The sequence below is a fragment of the Pinus tabuliformis genome, chromosome 9 (assembly GCF_031772625.1).
Source record: "Pinus tabuliformis cultivar Carrire ecotype Pingquan chromosome 9, CPIR1, whole genome shotgun sequence".
Lineage (NCBI taxonomy): Eukaryota > Viridiplantae > Streptophyta > Pinopsida > Pinales > Pinaceae > Pinus > Pinus tabuliformis.
Genome location: NC_142307.1, coordinates 971,959,720 through 971,980,983, shown reverse-complemented (window position 1 = coordinate 971,980,983; position 21,264 = coordinate 971,959,720). Strand labels below are relative to the sequence as shown.

The following is a 21,264-nucleotide window of genomic DNA, read 5'->3' as shown; positions in this document are numbered from 1 at the left end:
TGCTCATTTTTGGTAGTATTTCACTTGGAAAAGCTGTGTTGACTAACTTTTTTAGTCACCTAGTCGCTAATTGCTCATTTTCTACTAGTGATTGTATTATCCCAACGGTAATACATTCAGATGTGTTGTGGTAGGCACACCATTTAAATCAAATGCACAAGCTCTTATGCAATGATGAACTTGCTTCTTTGTACTTATGACCAACTGCACTAACCAAGACTCTACATGCAATTCCTTACTCAAACCACACTTATCCACCAAGTGAGGACTAACATAGCTATAATTAGATCCAGGGTAAATCAAAATAGAAATAACTTGATCACAAAGCTTACCTTCCATCTCAATGATAGATGCATGGTGTTCTTCCTGCCTGTTGTCCACTGCCGCATAAATACGAGGAATACTATGCCCTACCTCTCTAATAGTTTACACCTCCTATGTATTGTATATATTAGGCCTACCACCCTGATGTTATGGACAATATCTGCTAAGGTTCTCTTCTCCACATGTCTAACACTCCAACTGACCAGTGCCCTCACCTCTATGATGTTGTTGCGGCCCATGTCCCTGTCTAGCTGCATTGAACTTCTTTTGCGGTGCCATATTTTCTTTCCCATCTGCATTTTGAGGCCTTGTTCTCTTAGATTTCCATTTACCTTTACCTTTGTCCTTCCCTTTCCATCCTTGCTGAGATTCATTCTTATGCTTTGACTGTTCATAAAAATCGTTAAATTTCCCAATGACTTCATCAAGTGATCGAGGCTCGTCATACTCAATCCGGTCTCTAAATGCTAATGGCAAACCACTGAAAAATATTTGAACTTTAGCCTTCTCATTTGTAATATATGGTACATGCCTCAATAGCTCCAGAAACTTGGTCGTGTACTATTCATCTTTCATTCACCCCATCTTTAGCTCATATAGTTCTTTGGCCTTACTTTTGTAGTACCTCTCTGACAAGTACTTCTTCCTGAAAAGCCTCTTGAACTCCCGCCAACTCAAGTCATCTATCCTGATGTCTTTGATCCACTTCACATCTTCCCACCAAATGTCTTCTTTACCTTTCAAGAAGAAGATAGCTACTATGGCCTTCATGTTATCTATGTACTCATGTAACTCAAAGATTTTTTTCATCCCAGGTATCCATGCCTCTGCATCTTCCGGCTTCTTCACATCTCCATCAAAAGTAGGTGGATTTTCTTTCTTAAAATCAATTGGAAAGTGTCCCCTATCATTCCTCCTATAGGTATGACTAAGATGATGATCATGACATCTGTCAGAACTAGAACTAGAATAGTACCTATACTCATTGCCCCTCCTATCCGGAGTGTACAAAAACTTGTCATCTAACAGCGTATCAGATCTATCTGACCTGTGTCTACCAGGATACCTACTGACATATGCTCCAAGAGTTTTGTCCTCTTGCCCATGGTTGATCCGAAGTGGCCCTTATCACAACAATTCTGACAAACTCAAGAAGTATAGCATTAACCTCTACTAGCTTCTCTTGTTCCTGTATGATCCTGTCATTATCTGCCTTACAACTCCTTATTTCTTCCTTTAATCTTCTCAGTGTAACTTCCAAATCAGAAGAGTTCCCAACACCATACTGCTCTTCAAATTCATAGGGAGAGTCTTTGTTGTCAACCATCTTGCTAGTCATTTGATATTTCTTTCCTGCAATGCACAATATGTCAGATAAGCCAAATCAAAATAAATCAACATACCTTAGTATAATTTGGGAAATTTACCTTGTTTGCAAGATCAAAAAATTGGCATTATACATGTATAATATAAACATAATAGCATATAGACATGCACAAATAAATGCATTCAATACATAAAAATCATTCTAGGTAGGGTCCAGTCATCAATGCAAGGCCATATCAAAGATTAATGTTATGTCCTCATGCATGACAACAACCATTATTCCATTCTACCCATTTCCACATACAACTATCAACATGCATAAGAAATGGCTAATCAACTACAAATACGCATAAACACATGTAGTCAAGCATACGTGATAAACTCTTGTAACCAAACCTACAAGACTGATACCTATAATCAAACATACAAGAATGAAAACTAACATAAAAGGATGTAATCAAGCAACATATAACAACATGTAAGTGATATAACAATATGTAATCAGTCATATACTCATGGTGATGCATTCCACAAAATCAATCATCAAGTTCCTCATGACAACCTTACTACAACCATGATCAACATTATGCAATGCAACAAGCACATGGAATGCAAGTTTAAGAGACACACTTGCAACTGACATGCATACATGACCAACACATAGCCCATATAGTCTGTGGGGTGAACCATGCTCTGATACCACTCTATAACACCCTCCTTCCATATCTACCCGAGTAACCAGCCAACCAGCGTGAACATGCAACGCGAGGCTACTATGATTGGATTTAACCTCCTTTGTGACCTTAAGGAAGTGGAATCGACAGAAAAATAACACACAGACATTCAACATCAGCTTCAGGACCTTCAAGAACCAATCTAACACTTCATACAACTTTCCCTTGGGTCCTACCGAAGTTTTTACCATCTTAGGCCTATGTCTCTCTCATGCTATAGACATGACAACATCCAAAAACCCAGAGTCGCTCTCACAGACTTGCCTACCAATGTCCAGAGACCCATTTTTCTAGTTCTGTTCTAGCATCCTCGAGATTTAAACCCCTTTTTCAGTCCCAGAGCCCAGGTCACTGCCAAGAATGGAATGATAACTTAGGAGCAATAAAATAACAGGGAAACAATGATTCAAAAGCAATAAGTTAAACAAGACCTTAATCAAACACCTACTAGCCATGATAGGCATTTCGTCAAACATATCGCAAACATATAATCTACAAGTGTAACCAACAGAATTAAATATAGGGATCTCGTACTTATTTGAGAATCGCTAAGAACCATTGTTACCTCATGTCATTTTTTGCATTATCATCTATTAGGTCATAGATACATCATCCATTCATTTACAAGCAAAAAGCATGTTGAGAGCCATACATAGCCATTGTCATAAAACATACATAAACCAGCATAGTAACAATAGAAATACCATAAACATATCAGCCATAAGATCCACATATAAATCAATGCATTTACACATGAAACCAAGGGAATGAATTCTTCATTAATGAAATCCATAAACCAACTGGAGATGGGACTACCATGTTCCACCCAACCATAGATTGGTTGAGTCAAGTCTCTCTCTCCATCCAATCACCCCCGTGCCATATTCCAAGCATGAATGTGGGACTCATAGAACACACCAAAAACACCAACAAGCATGGATGCCACTAGAGTACTCCACCTACACCGTGAGAAATTTGAGTCCCTCCTAGTCTCTCAGGCTTTACCATAATCCACAGCCCGATCCAGGGATCACTAGGCCCTACATCGAGACACACTCTCTAGGATTTATTATACATCCCATCCTGGGACTACTAGGCCCAGTGAAGAGAAATCCACCTCTTGGCTTTACCATATATTCTTCCATTCACTGGCCAGGATTCCTAGGCCCACTGAGGCACACAATCTTGGCTTTACCGCAACCCATAGTTTGGCTCAGGGGTCACTAGGCCATGTGTTTATCATTTCATAGATCCACCCCACTCACCTTCAAATCCATCTAGTGATCCCAGCTCAACCAAATATGAGAACCCATCTCGTCAAAGCTATCAGGAAATGGCAAGGCTAGGTTGAAGAACACTATCACACCTAGAAAAACCCATGCCATGATAGAAAAGAACCACATGCAATACCATGCATGCCAAATCTAGCAAGGAAAATGCACATGCAAGTCGATACTTGCAATGAAGCCTGTTGTAGATACTTGATCTCACCTTTCCCTCCTTAATATTTTCTTCCTCTCGCCTTCTTTGTCTTTCTTTCTCCAATGCCAAAGTGCTCCAAGAAACTTTATGTCCAAGAGTGAGAGAGAAAGAGAGAATAATGAGAGAGCTCCTAAAACTCAACTGACAAAAGGCTACCAACTGATCCTCAAAAGCCTTTTTATGAATGAGGCCTCTATTTTCTTCATTTTACATTATTTTCCTTCATTTTCCTCCTCACATGCAACCTGTAACCTTTCACCTCCCTTTTCTCCTAATTTCCATTATTTTCATAAATAAATGTGCCAAAAATGTCATTTTGTCTTTCCAAAGCCTTAGCCATTTTCTTTGCCAATTTCCTTAGCCATAAACAACCAAATGAACACCTGCCTAGGATGTCTTACCCAACATTCATCTTGGAATAAGTGTCCCATCCATTGTGGTTATTATTTTTAACTTTTATTACATGGAATTTTCACCAGTGTTGTTACACATGAGAGGTAAAATCATGCTAACTATATTTAAATCACAGTTCTTGCAACATTATGTAAACTAAAAGGAGGTATTATGCATTTATAAAATGTTGATTATATCTTTTATGGACCATAAAAGAAACAAATGGGCTTACATGGATGCATGAGAGGTTTTAATTTTTTCTTCATGTATAATGGAACAATTTTGACTTTTCTTTTCAATGGTAATTATAAATAAAAGTTGAATTAATAAATATTTTATGGCTAAGAATTAAATAATAAATAATATGATGGCGATTAAGATGCATTTGATTGACTTTCAAATATACTTGGTAATGCATTTTTCTTTCTTATTTAGATTATGTAAAATAAATATCTATTTTTATGTATTTATAAGTAAATTATTCAAAGTAGACATGTCTTGATCATTGTGAACATGATGTAATACTAGCTAGGAGAAATGTGAAAACATGAATTTTAGTGACTATCTCGTGATAAGTGTGTAGATTTTTTTTTTTTTTTTTGAGTTCTTCATTAAGAAATAATAAATATATTATTTTAAGAAAGTTTAAATCTAATATTGTATCATTTTGTATCATTTAACTCATATTTATTATTAAAAAGCATTAAATTTAAACCAGTACAATAACATTTAAAGAACCAAAATGTTATATGTTTATTACTAGAAAAAAATTAACTTGCCTCTTTAAGGGATAAATTCCAATAGAGAAATCCCCAACTACAAGTAACTTCACAAACCTTATTTTACTTTTCTTGATCCTTATCTTTAAAGAGAGAAATTTCTAATTTAACTTGGTAAGAATTGCTATAAATATTAAATTTAAATTGCATGAAAATATCATAACTTTAGTAATAAATTAAATTTTGTAAAATTATAATTTTTTAAATTATGTTAAATCTAAATTAATTTTGAAAAATTATGACTTAAGTTTTTTAAATTTAACAATAGATTAAATTTTATAAACCAATATTGAATTGGTTAAATTGTATTTTTGATTAATTTATTATTATTATTAATATTTTGTATTAAAAATTGAATGAACTACACATTTTCATCTTATTAAGAACTAACTAAATTATTTTTCCTTATGAATATTGAAATATTTTACTAATTAGGTTAGATTGAATATGGATGAACTATCTAAGAAATAGAAAAAGATTTATCGTAATTTTACAATCATATTTCCAACCATGCTAAACTTTGTAATTTATAAAAATATCTTTCCATTTTTTTAAAGTTAGTCATTTTGCATGCAATTTTATATATAAAATTTTTATATAAGTTCATCAATACATAATCTATAATAAATATTATTTCATAAAAATAAACATCATGATGATAACCATCTGACAACATAAACATCATCTAAGATACACACTTGAATTCACTACCATCCTCTAATTATATACACCTCTAACACATATAAACATCATTAGCTAGCACATAAATCTAATAACCTAACTAGGCATCATCATCGTGATCACATCTAACAAAACACAAACATTGTAATCTAACATCATCACCACACACATCCTCAAAAAGATTCTATGACATGCACATAAATCTACAAGCACATTAAAAGGACATATCTAACATAACCTAACAATAAACACATCAATGGCAACATATAAATTAAGTACGTAAACATGAACAAAAAAATGCACCAAACAAACAAGTCAATTAACTGCAATCAAATATTTGATACAACAGACGTAGTCGTGCCAGCCTAGTCTGCAGTAGAAGATGATGGATGGTCAACTATTGCCTCAATGTCTGTTGAACTCTGAGGTGGAGGAAGAGGTATTGGTTGGTCTACAGCAACAGACGATGGATGATCAACTAATGCCTCAACGTTGTCTAGAAACTTTGAGGTGGAGGAGGAGGTGGCTAGTTCACTCTGTCAAGAGAAACATGAGGCACATAATCTAGCTTTAGCTTCTCATCATCAAGAAACTAGGGAGGTGTACTACCAAATGGATCACCAACACCCTGATTTCCATGATCCGATGGGGTAGTACTACCAGAAGCATCATAATCACCACCCTCATCATCGTGATCATGATCACGACTCTTATCATCATCGTGATCATGATCGACACCCTCATCGTCATGATCACCACCCTCATCTGACGTATCTGTCACTGCATGCCCTACATCCCTCATCACTTCCAGTAGCCTACTAGCTCTCACGATATGATGCATAAGAGATATCATATTAGCGTGTTGGAAATTGGATAAACCAATTCTCCTTGTGTGTTTCGTGACATGGACTAACTGCCTCTCATGGATCCTTATCTCTAGCGATGCAATCGTTGACTAACACTTGCGGGGTTTGGTCTAGTGACAATCATGATTCCTAACAAGTGGTATCAGAGCATAGGTCACGAGTTCTATACACACCCAGATTGCTCTCAGGGGGGATTGTTGGACATTTGATAAACCAATGCTCCCCATGTGTTTTGCGACATGGACTAACCACCTCTCGTGGATCCTTATCTCTAGCGATGAGATCAATGACTAACACCTGCAAGTTTTGGTCTAACGAAATTCGTGATTCCCAACAGTGTGGAAAGTTCCCGTAGAGATCCACGAACCTCATATCTATGTTGATATCTCGAACCCTCGTAGGGTAGACTCCCTCCTCAACCAAAATTATAGTTAATTTGTCACAGTAGTCCATATGAAATTGTACATTATCCCTACATCCTCAGACACCCACACTACCCTGAGGATGTGCCTCACCCTCTTGGGCCTCACCCATCTCCTCATCTCCTCCATCTAGTGGGGGAGGAGGAATATCCCCAACGAATGTGTCAATGTCTACAAAATGTATAGTGCATAATAATAATTAGATAATTTCATTAAACAATTTAATGAAACAAGTTAAAGAACATGCTAGAACAAATTTTATTCTAATTAATTAAAACAATAAAATGAAACTAGATTAAGTTAAAGAAAACACTAATATTATCTTTATCATATGGAGGCTCAACCAGTGTTAAGAGGATGTTGGGGCTATCTCCAATCAATCCCTACATATGGAAACACCAACGCGACAAACGCATAGTCATCCTCACTGGCCAGTAGTGTTAGTTCCTTGGTGTAAATCTTGGTTGGATACTCTAGCAAGCCCCTCTTGGGCATCATGTGCATCCGAACCTCAATGATCATCCTAAGAGGGAGACAGTCAAATGTAGGCCTCATATTTGCAAACCTTTCAAAAAGTAAACAAAATTTCTATGAAGCGAAAGGGAAGGTCGCCCTCCCATGTCTCAACACACGAAATCTATCTAAAGCCATGCAAAACTGCCTAAAAAAATGGAAAACCATCTAATACAACATGGAATCTGAATCAAAGAATCAAAATAATACAAAATAGGGAAACTAATGCACTAGCCATCACTACTAAAGTGTGCAATGGTGGTGGCTAATAGTGAGAGCACCTAACTGCCTGTGTAGCAAAATAAGAAATCTATCACTATCCACCACGAACCTCAAAATATGCCAGATAGATCACATGAGGCCCAACATATTTTTAAGTGTAGGAAAGTTGACTCTCAACTACAATCCCATGGGGGACGTCAGGGAATTGCGGAAAATCCTCCCCTCTCTGGGATAGGCACTACAACAAAACCAGCGATTTGCGCCAGATTTAGCGCCAGATTTTAGTGCATTTTTTTTGTAATTGTGATGAGCAACCTGGCGCTAAATCTGGCTCTATTGTACAATTTTTAAAGCGTCCTTTTTTGCACCTGATTTTGCATCCTTTTTCACGCTAGATTTTGCATCATTTTTTACACCAAACTATGCATCATTTTTTGCTTCAAATTTTGAACCAAGATTTGCATCTTATTTTATGACAGGTTTTGCTTCTAGTTTTGTGTCATTTTTTTCATCTATTTTTCATTCTCTTTTGCTTCCTATTTTGTGTCATTCTTTGCTTCCATTTTTGCACCATCATTTGCATCAAGTTTACACTGTATTTTGAATCCAATTTAACGTCTTTTTATGCATCCATTTTGTGTCAGTTTTTGCATCTAGTCTTATGCCAGGTTTTGTATCTAGTCTTACACTAGTTTTTGCTTCTATTTTTGCACCAGCGTTGGTGCCTATCTTTGCACCATGTGTTGAATTTGATTTAGCACCAAATTTTGCATCCATTTTTGTGCTCATTTTTGCATCTTTTTTTGGACCATTTTTTACATCCACATTTACGTTTGATATGTCTCCATTTTTCCCATCTCATTTTGCACCATATTTTGCGTCATTTGTTTCATCCAATTTTGCATCATTTTTAACACCATCTCTTGCATCTAATGTTACATCATTTTGAGCATCCAAATTTGCATTTATATTTGCATCTTATGTTGAGTCATGTGTTGTGTCCACCTTTGCATCTTATTTTGTGTCTAATGGTACATTCAATTTAGAGCCATTTTTTACGTCTACTTTTGTATTTGTTTTTGCACCAAGTTTTGCATCCAATTTTAAGCTATTTTATGCCCCTTTTTGCACCATTTTTTTGTGTCTACTTGTGTCCAATGTTGCACCATTATTTACACCGACTTTTTCATCCAATTTTGCATTTTTTTGGTGTCTAGTTTTACATCGTTTTCACCATCCAAATTTGCATCTTTTTTTGCCTCATTTTGTGTCCACATTTGCATATAATTTTGTGTCTGAGTTAGAGCCTAAATTTGCATGTGATTAGGAATCATTTTTTACATCCAATATGGCATCCTTGGTTTCACCTTTTTTCAGCCCCATTTTGCATCTTGTTTTATGTCTTTTCTTACATCTTTTTTTTTTCCTTTTTTGCACCCAAGTTTGCATCCCAAATTTACACCATTATTTGCATCATCATTTGGCATATTAATTTGTAACATTTTTTGCTTCTTTTTAACGCTCAACTTTGCATCTTATTTTACATCTAGTTGTTGTCTTTTTTTGCATCTAATTTGGTGCCCATTTATGTGTCCTTGTTTTTTCCCAATTTGATATCCTTTTGTATGCCATGTTTTGTTCCCTTCTTTGTGTCAACTATTGCACAATTTTTCACTTCTAATTTAAAACACTTTGTATGTCAATTGTTTGCATTTTGTATTAATTCCTAGTTTAACATCCAATTTTACTTTCAATTTTGCATCCATGGTTACATCCGCATTTGACTTCTTATATAGAGTATATTTCTCTTTACATATATGACCCCCTTTATATATTCATAGTGAAATATATGATAGTTTCTAAATATCATTAAAGCAGATATCACAATTCAAAATCATTTGTAAAGAAATTTAAGAGAAATTGACAACATCCATCCAAAAAAATAACAATGTGTCATTAACAATTTTCAAAACATGTATAAAATAGCAACATAATACTAATAAAATCAGTATTATTTTTAATCAAAACAAGTAAAATTCAAATATGATTAACAAATCAAAATATTTCATGAATATCGTTATTCTACGATAAATTAACAACATACATAAATCAAACTCATCGTATGATTACAAAATCAAAATGTCTCATTGATATAGCGTAAATTCACAACACCCATCTAAACATAACAATGTCATTCTACACAATAATTTCTTCATAAAAAACAATGCATGTGCATGCCTAGCTACCACCACCAAGATCATCCTCATGATCATCTTGACCATCCTCATTACTGTGATCCACATCATCACCAACACCGCAACTATCATCATCATCTCCTCCTTCACCACCATCATCCTCATCCTCATCCTCATCATCTCCTGATATATGTTGAACATAATTTGGATCATCGTCTTGGCAATCATTACCTATAGCATTCTGACAAAAAAAATCAATATTACATGTTAGTATTAATTACATAACACAACGCATGTTTTTGTTATACAATGTTAACCATAAAATGAGGTAAGATATAATATCTAATAGTACTAAAAAATAAAATGAAAATATGGTTTAAAAGTATATTGGAAATCCAAATAAGATTACATACCATAGAGTCCATCCAAACAACAAATTCAACCCATCTCTTTTGCTGCAGCACCTCCTTTTCCAAATGATTTGGAGGTCTTCCATATTTTAGTTCCTATCAATCAGTAAATAGGGAGAAATTAGATAACAATGACTTTCTTGTACAAAATTTATTAAAAAAATATCACATGTTTAATATACTTACAAAGGTTGTTATCAGTGCTTTTAAACCTTTCTGGCCACTACGATGAGTGACTTTTGTCTTGGTTAACCTCGCCCAACCCCAGAACCAAACCCAGTTACTTTTCTAAAACCTTAGTATCCACCCTTCAAATCATTAACAACATCATATGGAATGGGTGTAACTGTCTCCAAAACAGCCCCCTCAACTATAAATCCTGGCTTAGGGCCCTCAGGCTGCCTCTTGGTGCTGATGATCTCACCACGTGCTTTGGCCTCTACCTTCAATTGGTCATTGTTTTTTCTTCTTAATATAGCATCCTCCGCACACCTAGATGGTTGCACATGCTCAATTCGTACATGAATTCTCTTCTTGATTATCTTGTTACGAACCTGATCATCAAACAGAACTTCAGCATAGAACAAAGAAAGACAAAAGAACTCCATCCCAATTGCATTTCCACCAATTCTTTTACAGTAACCATATGATCCAACAGTTCTAACAAATGAATAAACAAGAGGGCACTAAAATGAAAACAGGCATGGATTATCAATCTTAGTTCATTTAATCACATCCTGAGAAACCAATGTCACCAATCCTATGCACTAGACTGCCATGCAACCTTATTAGTGCAAATACGTACAACATTTATGCAAAAAAAATGCAAGACAAGCACAAACAAGCATACTAGTTGCAATAGATGGGTATCCAAAGACTGAAATAAGGTGCCACTGTGATGATAAAAAAAATAGATGATATAACACAGGATGTACAAACCAGGGTTCATGCTCATATCGCTGAAAGAGCAAAGCCATACAGAAAATCTCAAATAAATTTCAGAATATGTATTGTTTATTAAGAAATATAAAATCCATTTTATGATCCCAAACACCATTGAAAAAATAGAATATGTATTGTTTATTAAGAAATATAAAATCCATTTTATGATCCCAAACACCATTGAAAAAATAGATTTACTTAATAAATTAGAGGAAAACACCACCGATATAAAAGATGGTGCATCAGCAATTATCTAATGGTATTCGTCTAGATGCATTGGCAATGCCAATAGTTTCAGTCCTTACACTTGAATCCCCAACAAGAAAAAACAAAAAAGGCATGATGCCGCACTAATAGTCTTTTTCTATCCAAAAAGATAGATTCCAGATTCCAGTACAAGAAACTGAAAATGAGATGAGATCGTAGGAGGGAGTTCCTAAAGCAAAAAATTATATCTAAGAGACAAGGCAATTTAAGAAACAAAAACATAAAATAATTCCATCGAAAAAGGTTTTGAAAAGATACTAACAGTGCAAATGACATGTTAGTTTGGATAATAAACATGAAACCATCCATTGTAGTATCACAAATACTCTAGTGGAGAGAAAAGCTTTCCAGTTCTTTACAATCACTCCAAGACAGAAAAACTATAATCAAGAAATACTGACTCTCAATCATTCCAAGCCATAAAAGCAAATACATCTTAATCAAAGAAACTTTTATCCCAACTCTCACAAGGTCAAAAAGAACATGTATAATCAGTAGTAGATAAGCTGTAGTAGGACTTGAACCAAGAGGAATCAAGTAAATACTTATAGAAAATCATCCCAAAAGCTATGTCACAACGTTCACAGAACTTCAATCTTGAGGTTCAAAATTTGGCAAACCTTAAAAAAAAATTGAGGTTTAACAAAACTTATCAAACGCCATAGTCATTGACCAAGTCCATAAGCTCAGAATTCATAACTTCATGTCATAACTCAGGTTTGTCATCTACCCTTGCAGTTTCCATGTTCATGACAACATTTTTTATGTTTATTGATGTTTATTCCTTACTATTTTATGAGATATTTCATGGCAAACTTCATCATAAAACTCGAACTCAAACCAAAGTTAATAATTGCCCGACCCAAACTCAAACCCAAGCCATGAGACTTAGCCCAAAAGTACAAAAGGGAAACTCCTATATAATTTGGAGGTGTTAGGTATGAAAGGAAAAATGTAAATCTCATTAAATTAAATGCATCATATTCGCCCTCAAATAATGCAGACATTACATATGATTTAACATTAAAATGTCTCTAGCACCCATGGCTCAGCTTACTTGGCTAGATGCATGGTAAATGCATGCTGAAGGATGGCTAGATGGGCCTTAATGTATACTTATTAATGAGGCCCATCATCAACTCCAAGCATTGCAAGTGATAGATGAGTTTGAATGTCACAACTCCCAGAGTTTTCTCCAGATTCATCCTCAATCAATTCATCTAATTCCATGGACATTGTCAATTACCTCTTGGTCCAATAAGGTGGGTCATCTCCTTCTCCTCGTAGTAATTTCAAAGTCTGCAATAATAAGTTACAGACAAACAATGAGGAAGAATAAGTTCACGTTCTTATATTAACATTTATCCATTGTTTGAAATTTCACAAAGTCAGTTTAATGCAAAGGTAAGCCACTTTATTTGGGTAAACCAAAGCTTTCAATTCAAATCTTGCAATCCAGATTTCAGCTAGGATAGTGATTCTCAGGAAAGCTATATACTCTCTTGATATTGGAGCGAAAGCAGATATGCTGGCTCTTCTTGCCTATTCAGGGAGGGGTAATTTGCATACTGAAGCTTTGGTTTGAGATATGATGTAATCTCTTTTGCTAATATTCAAAGAATATTATATTTCATTAATGGAAAAATAGATTATTGGCAATTGAGGCTTTGAATATTTTGCCATAATCCACCATCAGCATTTAGGGCTAACCTGTTTAAGGGTGATGATTTTACAAATTGAACTACTAAACAAATGTTTAGATTACAACCCTAAACACTAGGTCTAAACACCCTTTACTCTATGTCAGAAGGATATCAACTCGATATTTCATGTGCCATTCTTCGTTATGGGAAAAAACAATTCTAGCACTAACTCCTCACAGGAAAGGAAATGTCTTCAAGCAACTAAATTTGACATAAGATCAGAAACTGAAACATATATATGCAACTAATGAGAATAAGAGTAATTACTCTGTTCATTCGAGGTCGAAACTAAGCTGCCTGTCTCAGACAACATGCTGCACCAATGACCATTCTCTTCATCTTCCTCATGTCATAAGCATCTTCCAAAAGTGGATCTGCAAGTTCTTTTACAGAGCCAGCTGCCAGTAATGGCCTTGCCTAAATTTTGAAATTTACAAGAGATTAAGATTCTGAACCAAGGCAAAGAAACCAAAAGAATCCAAAATTATCAAATACAAAACAAGCAGCCTTGCCTAAATTTTGAAATTTACAAGAGATTAAGATTCTGAACCAAGACAAAGAAACCAAAAGAATCCAAAATTATCAAATACAAAACAAGCAAGGACACTAGAGCCCTACCCACATAACCAAGCTTTCTTGGCCTTTAGGATTCTTGTCATTGATTGGTTTTCTTCCAGTTATTAGCTCTAGAAGAACTACTCCAAAGGAATACACGTCCATCTTCTCATTAACCTTGCCATACATGAAATATTCTGGAGCCAGATACCTGAAATATGATAGCAGCTAGTTTTATGAAGGTTTGATTATAAATGACATTTATTTTCCTAAGGAAAGAGCTGGTGTAAAGAAAGAAATGGATATTTACCCAAATGTACCTACAACATCACTACCTATTATTGTTTCTCACCCCCTCGAGAATAGATTCACTAATGAATTCCCACAGTCTGAAATAGAATCCAAGGCATCAAAAGGTAAACCTAGGATACCCACTTATTCAAGACATGTTCTCTAGAGACTGTCACTTTGCATTTAAGTAATTTCATTCATCCTCTTATGCAGATCTCAACAAGTTTCCTTCAACCGATCATCTTGGGTACCTGCTTGAGGTACTGGAGAATAACGAAGATGAGCCTAAGCGGGACAATGATGATCAAGAAAGGTAGAGACCCTCATCCACAGTCTGCAGTTCTGTAAAATAAAGAACATGACAAAGATTTTACTTAGAAAACAAGCTGTCAATAATGGGTTCCTGGAAGTAGTTGAATAGAAGCTACTTTGTTTTGTTTTGGTGATTATTATAAAACGGTAATGATCAGTGAGTTTCTTTCCTTGCAACAGCTATGGACATAACCTTCCAGAGAGTCCATTTTCAAATCTTAATGGATCCAATGGTATTAAAACAGTATTATATACTACAGAGAAAACAATGGGGAACATGCCCACTATTTCCAAAGTTTTAACACAAGCATCATCAACATCTGCTATCGATAAGGAACTTACTTGTTCTATATGCCTGGGTACTTAGAATATTCATTTTTTTTACATTGTTATTTCAATGATTTATCTGTATTCTAACAACAGACAACAAAATCTGAACCTTCCAGAGAGTCCATTTTCAAATCTTAATGGATCCAATGGTATTAAAACAGTATTATATACTACAGAGAAAACAATGGGGAACATGCCCACTATTTCCAAAGTTTTAACACAAGCATCATCAACATCTGCTATTGATAAGGAACTTACTTGTTCTATATGCCTGGGTACTTAGAATATTCATTTTTTTTACATTATTATTTCAATGATTTATCTGTATTCTAACAACAGACAAAAAAATCTGAAACTTCTACCCATAAATCTATGTGCAGATGCCGTTGTGGAGCCGAAGCAATTAGCGTGTAGCCACTTATTTTGTTTCAAATGTGTGCCAAAGGTGAGATAAACCAAGCACTCATTTGCATTATTAAATCAATATATTTTTGAAAGAACATATATAACTGATTCAGGCTGCCATTTCTATGAATTATGTTGGTGCAGGTAATTAAATTGTCTGAGGAGTGCCCTATCTGTGTGCAACACAAGGGCAACCAGGTCTTTAAACTTTCTGCAAGGAGAGATTTACAATTTGATTATTACCCTTGGGAAAGAGAGCCAGTCCCACACCAAATGTGTCGTAGTTATACAAAATATACATCATGATACTCAGCTTGGTCCATTTCTCAGATGGCATCGGGTCTAAAATATAAAAAGATTTGAAAATGGTGCAAATGCAATCCTTTGTACCTATATGAAGATACAGATAATGTACACAGTGCCCCGAGATACATCAAGGTTCTGCCCTGGGGCCTGATTTATATTTTGTTTTTTCCGACTGAGATCTGCATCCCCACTGAATTGGGATTTTCAAACTGAGCAGGCAGCCAGGAAATTTGTCTACAGATAACTATAGAAAATTCAGAAGATGCCAAAAAAAGTATAGTTTACAGGAAAAGTGTTGGGTATTTTAACCTAGGGAATAATTATTACCTAGTCTAGTGAACTACTGCTGCTACTATTGCTATGACTTGCAGTTTTAGAAAACAACTATAGCCGTGATCAAGTTGTAATTCTTCAGTATAGAAAAATGTGTATAGAAAACAAAAAAGAATAGAAGAATTATGGAAAAGCTCCCTTTCATTGTGGCTCAAAGTATCATTTGTTATAAAAAGTCTTTGAATAGTACAATGAATGACGAAAAGATTTTTCACATGATGTGTATACAACTTTCATACATTTGGTGCTGATGGTGATTTTTATGTGGATGAATCATATTTGGTGATATATTATTTGTTTGAATGGACTTTGTGGGACACATATATATAGATAGAAATTAGATTCTTCAATTCACAGACCAATTAACACACGTACAGTTATCACATGCTGGGCTGACCTGCACTCAGGCACCACAATTTGTAGTGCAAGAAAAAGATATTGTTCTGCACGGTTCTCTTTTGAAACTTTCCGTCGTTGGGTTTGCTGCAGAAACTGAATGCCTTAGTAGTTACAAGTATTGTCATGATATGTATAAACAAGTGAGTGTGTGGTGGAAAAGGCATAGTTGAGTTGAGACTTTAGGCCTCCCTCTAGCTGTCACAAAACACCCCATGACTAATGCACATTGAGCACCTTTGTTACATGGTTAAAACGATTGGTAAATTAACTGTCATCCACTTTTTGCAGCCACTGAAGGGACAGAATGAATCTCAACATCTCTTCTACGTACCATCTGACCCACCTTCCACAAAGCATTCTTACCTTGATGATACCGCAACTGGCTCTTCTTGCCTATTCAGGGAGGGGTAATTTGCATACTGAAGCTTTGGTTTGAGATACGATGTAATCTCTTTTCCTAATATTCAAAGAATATTATATTTCATTAATGGAAAAGGAGATTATTGGCAATTGAGGCTTTGAATATTTTGCCATAATCCACCATCATCATTTAGGGCTAACCTGTTTAAGGGTGAGGATTTCACAAATTGAACTACTAAACAAATGTTTAGATTACAACCCTAAACACTAGGTCTAAACACCCTTTACTCTATGTCAGAAGGATATCAACTCGATATTTCATGTGCCATTCTTTGTTATGGGAAAAAACAATTCTAGCACTAACTCCTCACAGGAAAGGAAATGTCTTCAAGCAACTAAATTTGACATCAGAAACTGAAACATATATATGCAACTAATGAGAATAAGAGTGATTACTCTGTTCATTCGAGGTCGAAACTGAGCTGCCTGTCTCAGACAACATGCTGCACAAATGACCATTCTCTTCATCTTCCTCATGTCATAAGCATCTTCCAAAAGTGGATCTGCAAGTTCTTTTACAGAGCCAGCTGCCAGTAATGGCCTTGCCTAAATTTTGAAATTTACAAGAGATTAAGATTTTGAACCAAGACAAAGAAACCAAAAGAATCCAAAATTATCAAATAGAAAACAAGCAAGGGCACTAGAGCCCTACCCACATAACCAAGCTTTCTTGGCCTTTAGGATTCTTGTCATTGATTGGTTTTCTTCCAGTTATTAGCTCTAGAAGAACTACTCCAAAGGAATACACGTCCATCTTCTCATTAACCTTGCCATACATGAAATATTCTGGAGCCAGATACCTGAAATATGATAGCATTTGCATTATTAAATCCATATATTTTTGAAAGAACATATATAACTGATTCAGGCTGCCATTTCTGTGAATTCTGTTGGTGCAGATAATTAAATTGTCTGAGGAGTGCCCTATCTGTGTGCAACACAAGGGCAACCAAGGCTTTAAACTTTCTGCAAGGAGAGATTTACAATTTGATTATTACCCTTGGGAAAGAGAGCCAATCCCACACCAAATGTGTCGTAGTTATACAAAATATACATCATGATACTCAGCTTGGTCCATTTCTCAGATGGCACCGGGTCTAGCTGGCTCTTCTTGCCTATTCAGGGAGGGGTAATTTGCATACTGAAGCTTTGGTTTGAGATACGATGTAATCTCTTTTGCTAATATTCAAAGAATATTATATTTCATTAATGGAAAAAGAGATTATTGGCAATTGAGGCTTTGAATATTTTGCCATAATCCACCATCAGCATTTAGGGCTAACCTGTTTAAGGGTGATGATTTCACAAATTGAACTACTAAACAAATGTTTAGATTACAACCCTAAACACTAGGTCTAAACACCCTTTACTCTATGTTAGAAGGATATCAACTCGATATTTCATGTGCCATTCTTTGTTATGGGAAAAAACAATTCTAGCACTAACTCCTCACAGGAAAGGAAATGTCTCAAGCAACTAAATTTGACATCAGAAACTGAAACATATATATGCAACTAATGAGAATAAGAGTGATTACTCTGTTCATTCGAGGTCGAAACTGAGCTGCCTGTCTCAGACAACATGCTGCACAAATGACCATTCTCTTAATCTTCCTCATGTCATAAGCATCTTCCAAAAGTGGATCTGCAAGTTCTTTTACAGAGCCAGCTGCCAGTAATGGCCTTGCCTAAATTTTGAAATTTACAAGAGATTAAGATTCTGAACCAAGACAAAGAAACCAAAAGAATCCAAAATTATCAAATACAAAACAAGCAAGGGCACTAGAGCCCTACCCACATAACCAAGCTTTCTTGGCCTTTAGGATTCTTGTCATTGATTGGTTTTCTTGCAGTTATTAGCTCATAAAATCTCACCATGTTTCTTTTTAGTTTTTAGATGTCAACTGTCTCCCACAACAAAAGCATATACCTGTTTACCAACCACAAGCCAACTACATCCCGGATTCTTTTTTAACCTCCTGGCTTTCATCATTTTTCGCACCTTTCCAATGTCATTCCACATACCAGTGGTAGCATAGATATTGGACAGTTGAACATAAGGTGTAGGGTTTTCGGGATCCAATTCAAAAAGCCGTTCTGCTGCATATTCTCCTAATTCTATATTCTTATGGATTCTGCAGGCACCAAGTAATGAACCCCACACAGTAACACCAGGTTCTACTGGCATTTTCTTGATAAGCTCTTGGGCATCATCAAGCCTCCCAGCATGGCCAAGGAGGTCAATCATGCAGCTGTAGTGTTCCATCACAGGTGTAATGTGATAATGCTTACTCATTAAATCAAAGTATTGGCGGCCCTCATCCACCAGCCCTGCATGACAGCAGGCAGACAAAACACCAAGAAATGTGACATGATTTGGGTTCATACCCAACTGTAGCATTCCTTCAAACAGCTCAAGGGCTTCCTTAGCACATCCGTGTATGGCATACCCTACAATCATTGCAGTCCACAAGACAACGTCTCAGTAATGTATGTTGTCAAATACTCTTTTTGCACTCTCTAGACACCCACACTTAGAATACATATCTACAAGAGCCCTTCCCACAAAGGCATCACAGCTGTATCCACTTCTAATGATGACTTCATGGATCTCTTTGCCTTCTTCGAGAGCTGCCATGTCGGAACACACCGGGAGAGTAACAGCAAACGTCTCTGCGTTTGGGTTCACAGCGGCCAGCAGCATTTGTTGAAACAGCTTCAGGGCATCCTCTGTGCGCCCAGCTTGTGCATAACCAGCAATCACAACATTCCATGAGATGACATCTTGTTCGGGTATCTCCCAAAGAAGTTTCAAGGCTTCATCATGATACCCATTCTGTGCATATCCTGTAATCATTACATTCCACGATACCACATCTCTTATGGGCGTTTTCCAAAAGACTTTCAATGCCTCTTCAACATATCCACTCTGAGCATATGCTGCAATCATAACATTCCATGAGACCAGATCTCTTTTTGGCATTTTGTCAAACACAATCAATGCATTGTCAATACCGCCGCATTTTGCATACATATCTATGAGGGCATTCTCAACATTGACATCATATTGAAATCCACTTCTAATTATTTCTTCATGGATCTCTTTCGCTTGTTCAAGCGAACCCATGCTCGCACATGCCCCTAGAAGACTGGCAAATGTGATCTTGTTTGGCCTAACACCAGACTGCCGCATCTTACAATAAAATGTCAAGGCGTCCAACCCATACCCTTGTCTGGCATAAGATGCAATCATGGCTGTCCAAGACACCACATTCGGCTCGGGCATTTGCCAAAAGAGATCCAAGGCTTCCTGAAAATATCCATTCTGCGCACATCCCGTAATCATTGCATTCCACGAGACGACATTTCTTTCAGGCATTTTCTCAAACATTTTCAGGGCTTCCACAAGCTGGCCATTCTGAGCATATCCAGCCACCATGGTATTCCATGATACCACATCTGGTTCGGGAATTTTGTCAAACACACGGCGTGCAAACTCCAGTTCTCCACATTTTGCAAACATGTCCACCAGGGCATTTTGCACAAAAGCATAAGACTCGAATCCACCCCTAATCACTTCTTCATGGATCTCCTTGCCTTTTTCAAGATCACCCATGTGGGCACAAGAAGACAGAATACTGGCAAAGGTAAACTCATTTGGTTTGGTACCTACCCGTTTCATTTGATAAAACAGATCAAAAACCTCCTCGTTATGATCATGCCTGCTATAAGCCACAATCATCACTGTCCACGACATAACGTTACGTTCAGACATTTGATCCAGAACCGTGCGGGGTAAAACTACTGATTTTACCAGTATTGGCTACAAAAACCTCCTCGTTATGATCATGCCTGCTATAAGCCACAATCATCACTGTCCACGACATAACGTTACGTTCAGACATTTGATCCAGAACCGTGCGGGGTAAAACTACTGATTTTACCAGTATTGGCTACGGCATTCGCTGAGGCCATTCCTAAAACAAAAATCTTAGGAGGCTGAAGCTACATTTGGCGCATTTCTGAACTAGATCTGGAATGAAGAAAGAAAATTTTCGTAAAATGCCTAAATAAATTTTGCACCGAAAACAAGTTCTCAGGTGTAAATTTTCAGGTTAGCTTGGAAATAAATATTTCACCGAGCTACATACATTTTCTGGCCAAAGGAAGGTTACACAGCTACATTTGGTGCATTTCTGAACTAGATTGGAATGAAGAAAGAAAATTTTCGGTAAAATGCCTAAATAAAATTTTCACCGAAAATAAGTTCTCAGGTGTAAATTTTCAGGTTAGCTTTGAAATAAATATTTCACCGAGCTACATACATTTTCTAGCCAAAGGAAGGTCACACCGCTAAAATTTAAAGGCCAGCAAATTATCTGCAAGTAATGCATGTAACTTTGAAAAGGAACAGGTTTTGCAGGTTAAATGTTCGGAAGAATCTGGAACCTGTGCCGATCCGCGTAATGCCGAGGTCCTTCGAAGGTTAATTCGCCTCGATCCGTCTCCGATAAAAATACAAAGGAAGCGAAAGCAAATTTGGACCAAATCCGGATGTACACGGTCCTAAATGATGACAAAGTTGCAGAGATGATGATTGTCGTTGTGAAAGATTCAGATTGAAGGCCAAGGAAATCGAAACTCCAGCGAAGCCA

At 36.3% G+C, this 21,264-nt stretch overlaps 1 protein-coding gene and 1 long non-coding RNA gene across 2 annotated transcripts; both read right to left on the bottom strand.

Annotated features, from left to right (window-relative positions):
• Positions 1-9,850: 9,850 nt before the first annotated feature.
• LOC149151963 (uncharacterized) lies at positions 9,851-11,119 on the bottom strand. The gene is made up of 3 exons (XR_016262692.1): positions 10,534-11,119; positions 10,351-10,443; positions 9,851-10,178 (listed from the first exon to the last, which is right to left on the bottom strand). It is a non-coding gene; the product is annotated as an uncharacterized LOC149151963 (long non-coding RNA).
• Positions 11,120-16,137: 5,018 nt separating this feature from the next.
• Positions 16,138-20,366, bottom strand: LOC149151962 (pentatricopeptide repeat-containing protein At2g13600-like). The gene is made up of 7 exons (XM_089443330.1): positions 19,142-20,366; positions 18,540-19,060; positions 18,148-18,297; positions 17,471-17,538; positions 17,272-17,410; positions 17,007-17,156; positions 16,138-16,188 (listed from the first exon to the last, which is right to left on the bottom strand). The coding sequence occupies exons 1-7, from the start codon at positions 20,364-20,366 to the stop codon at positions 16,138-16,140; spliced, it is 2,304 nt and encodes a 767-aa protein (XP_089299456.1).
• Positions 20,367-21,264: the final 898 nt, after the last annotated feature.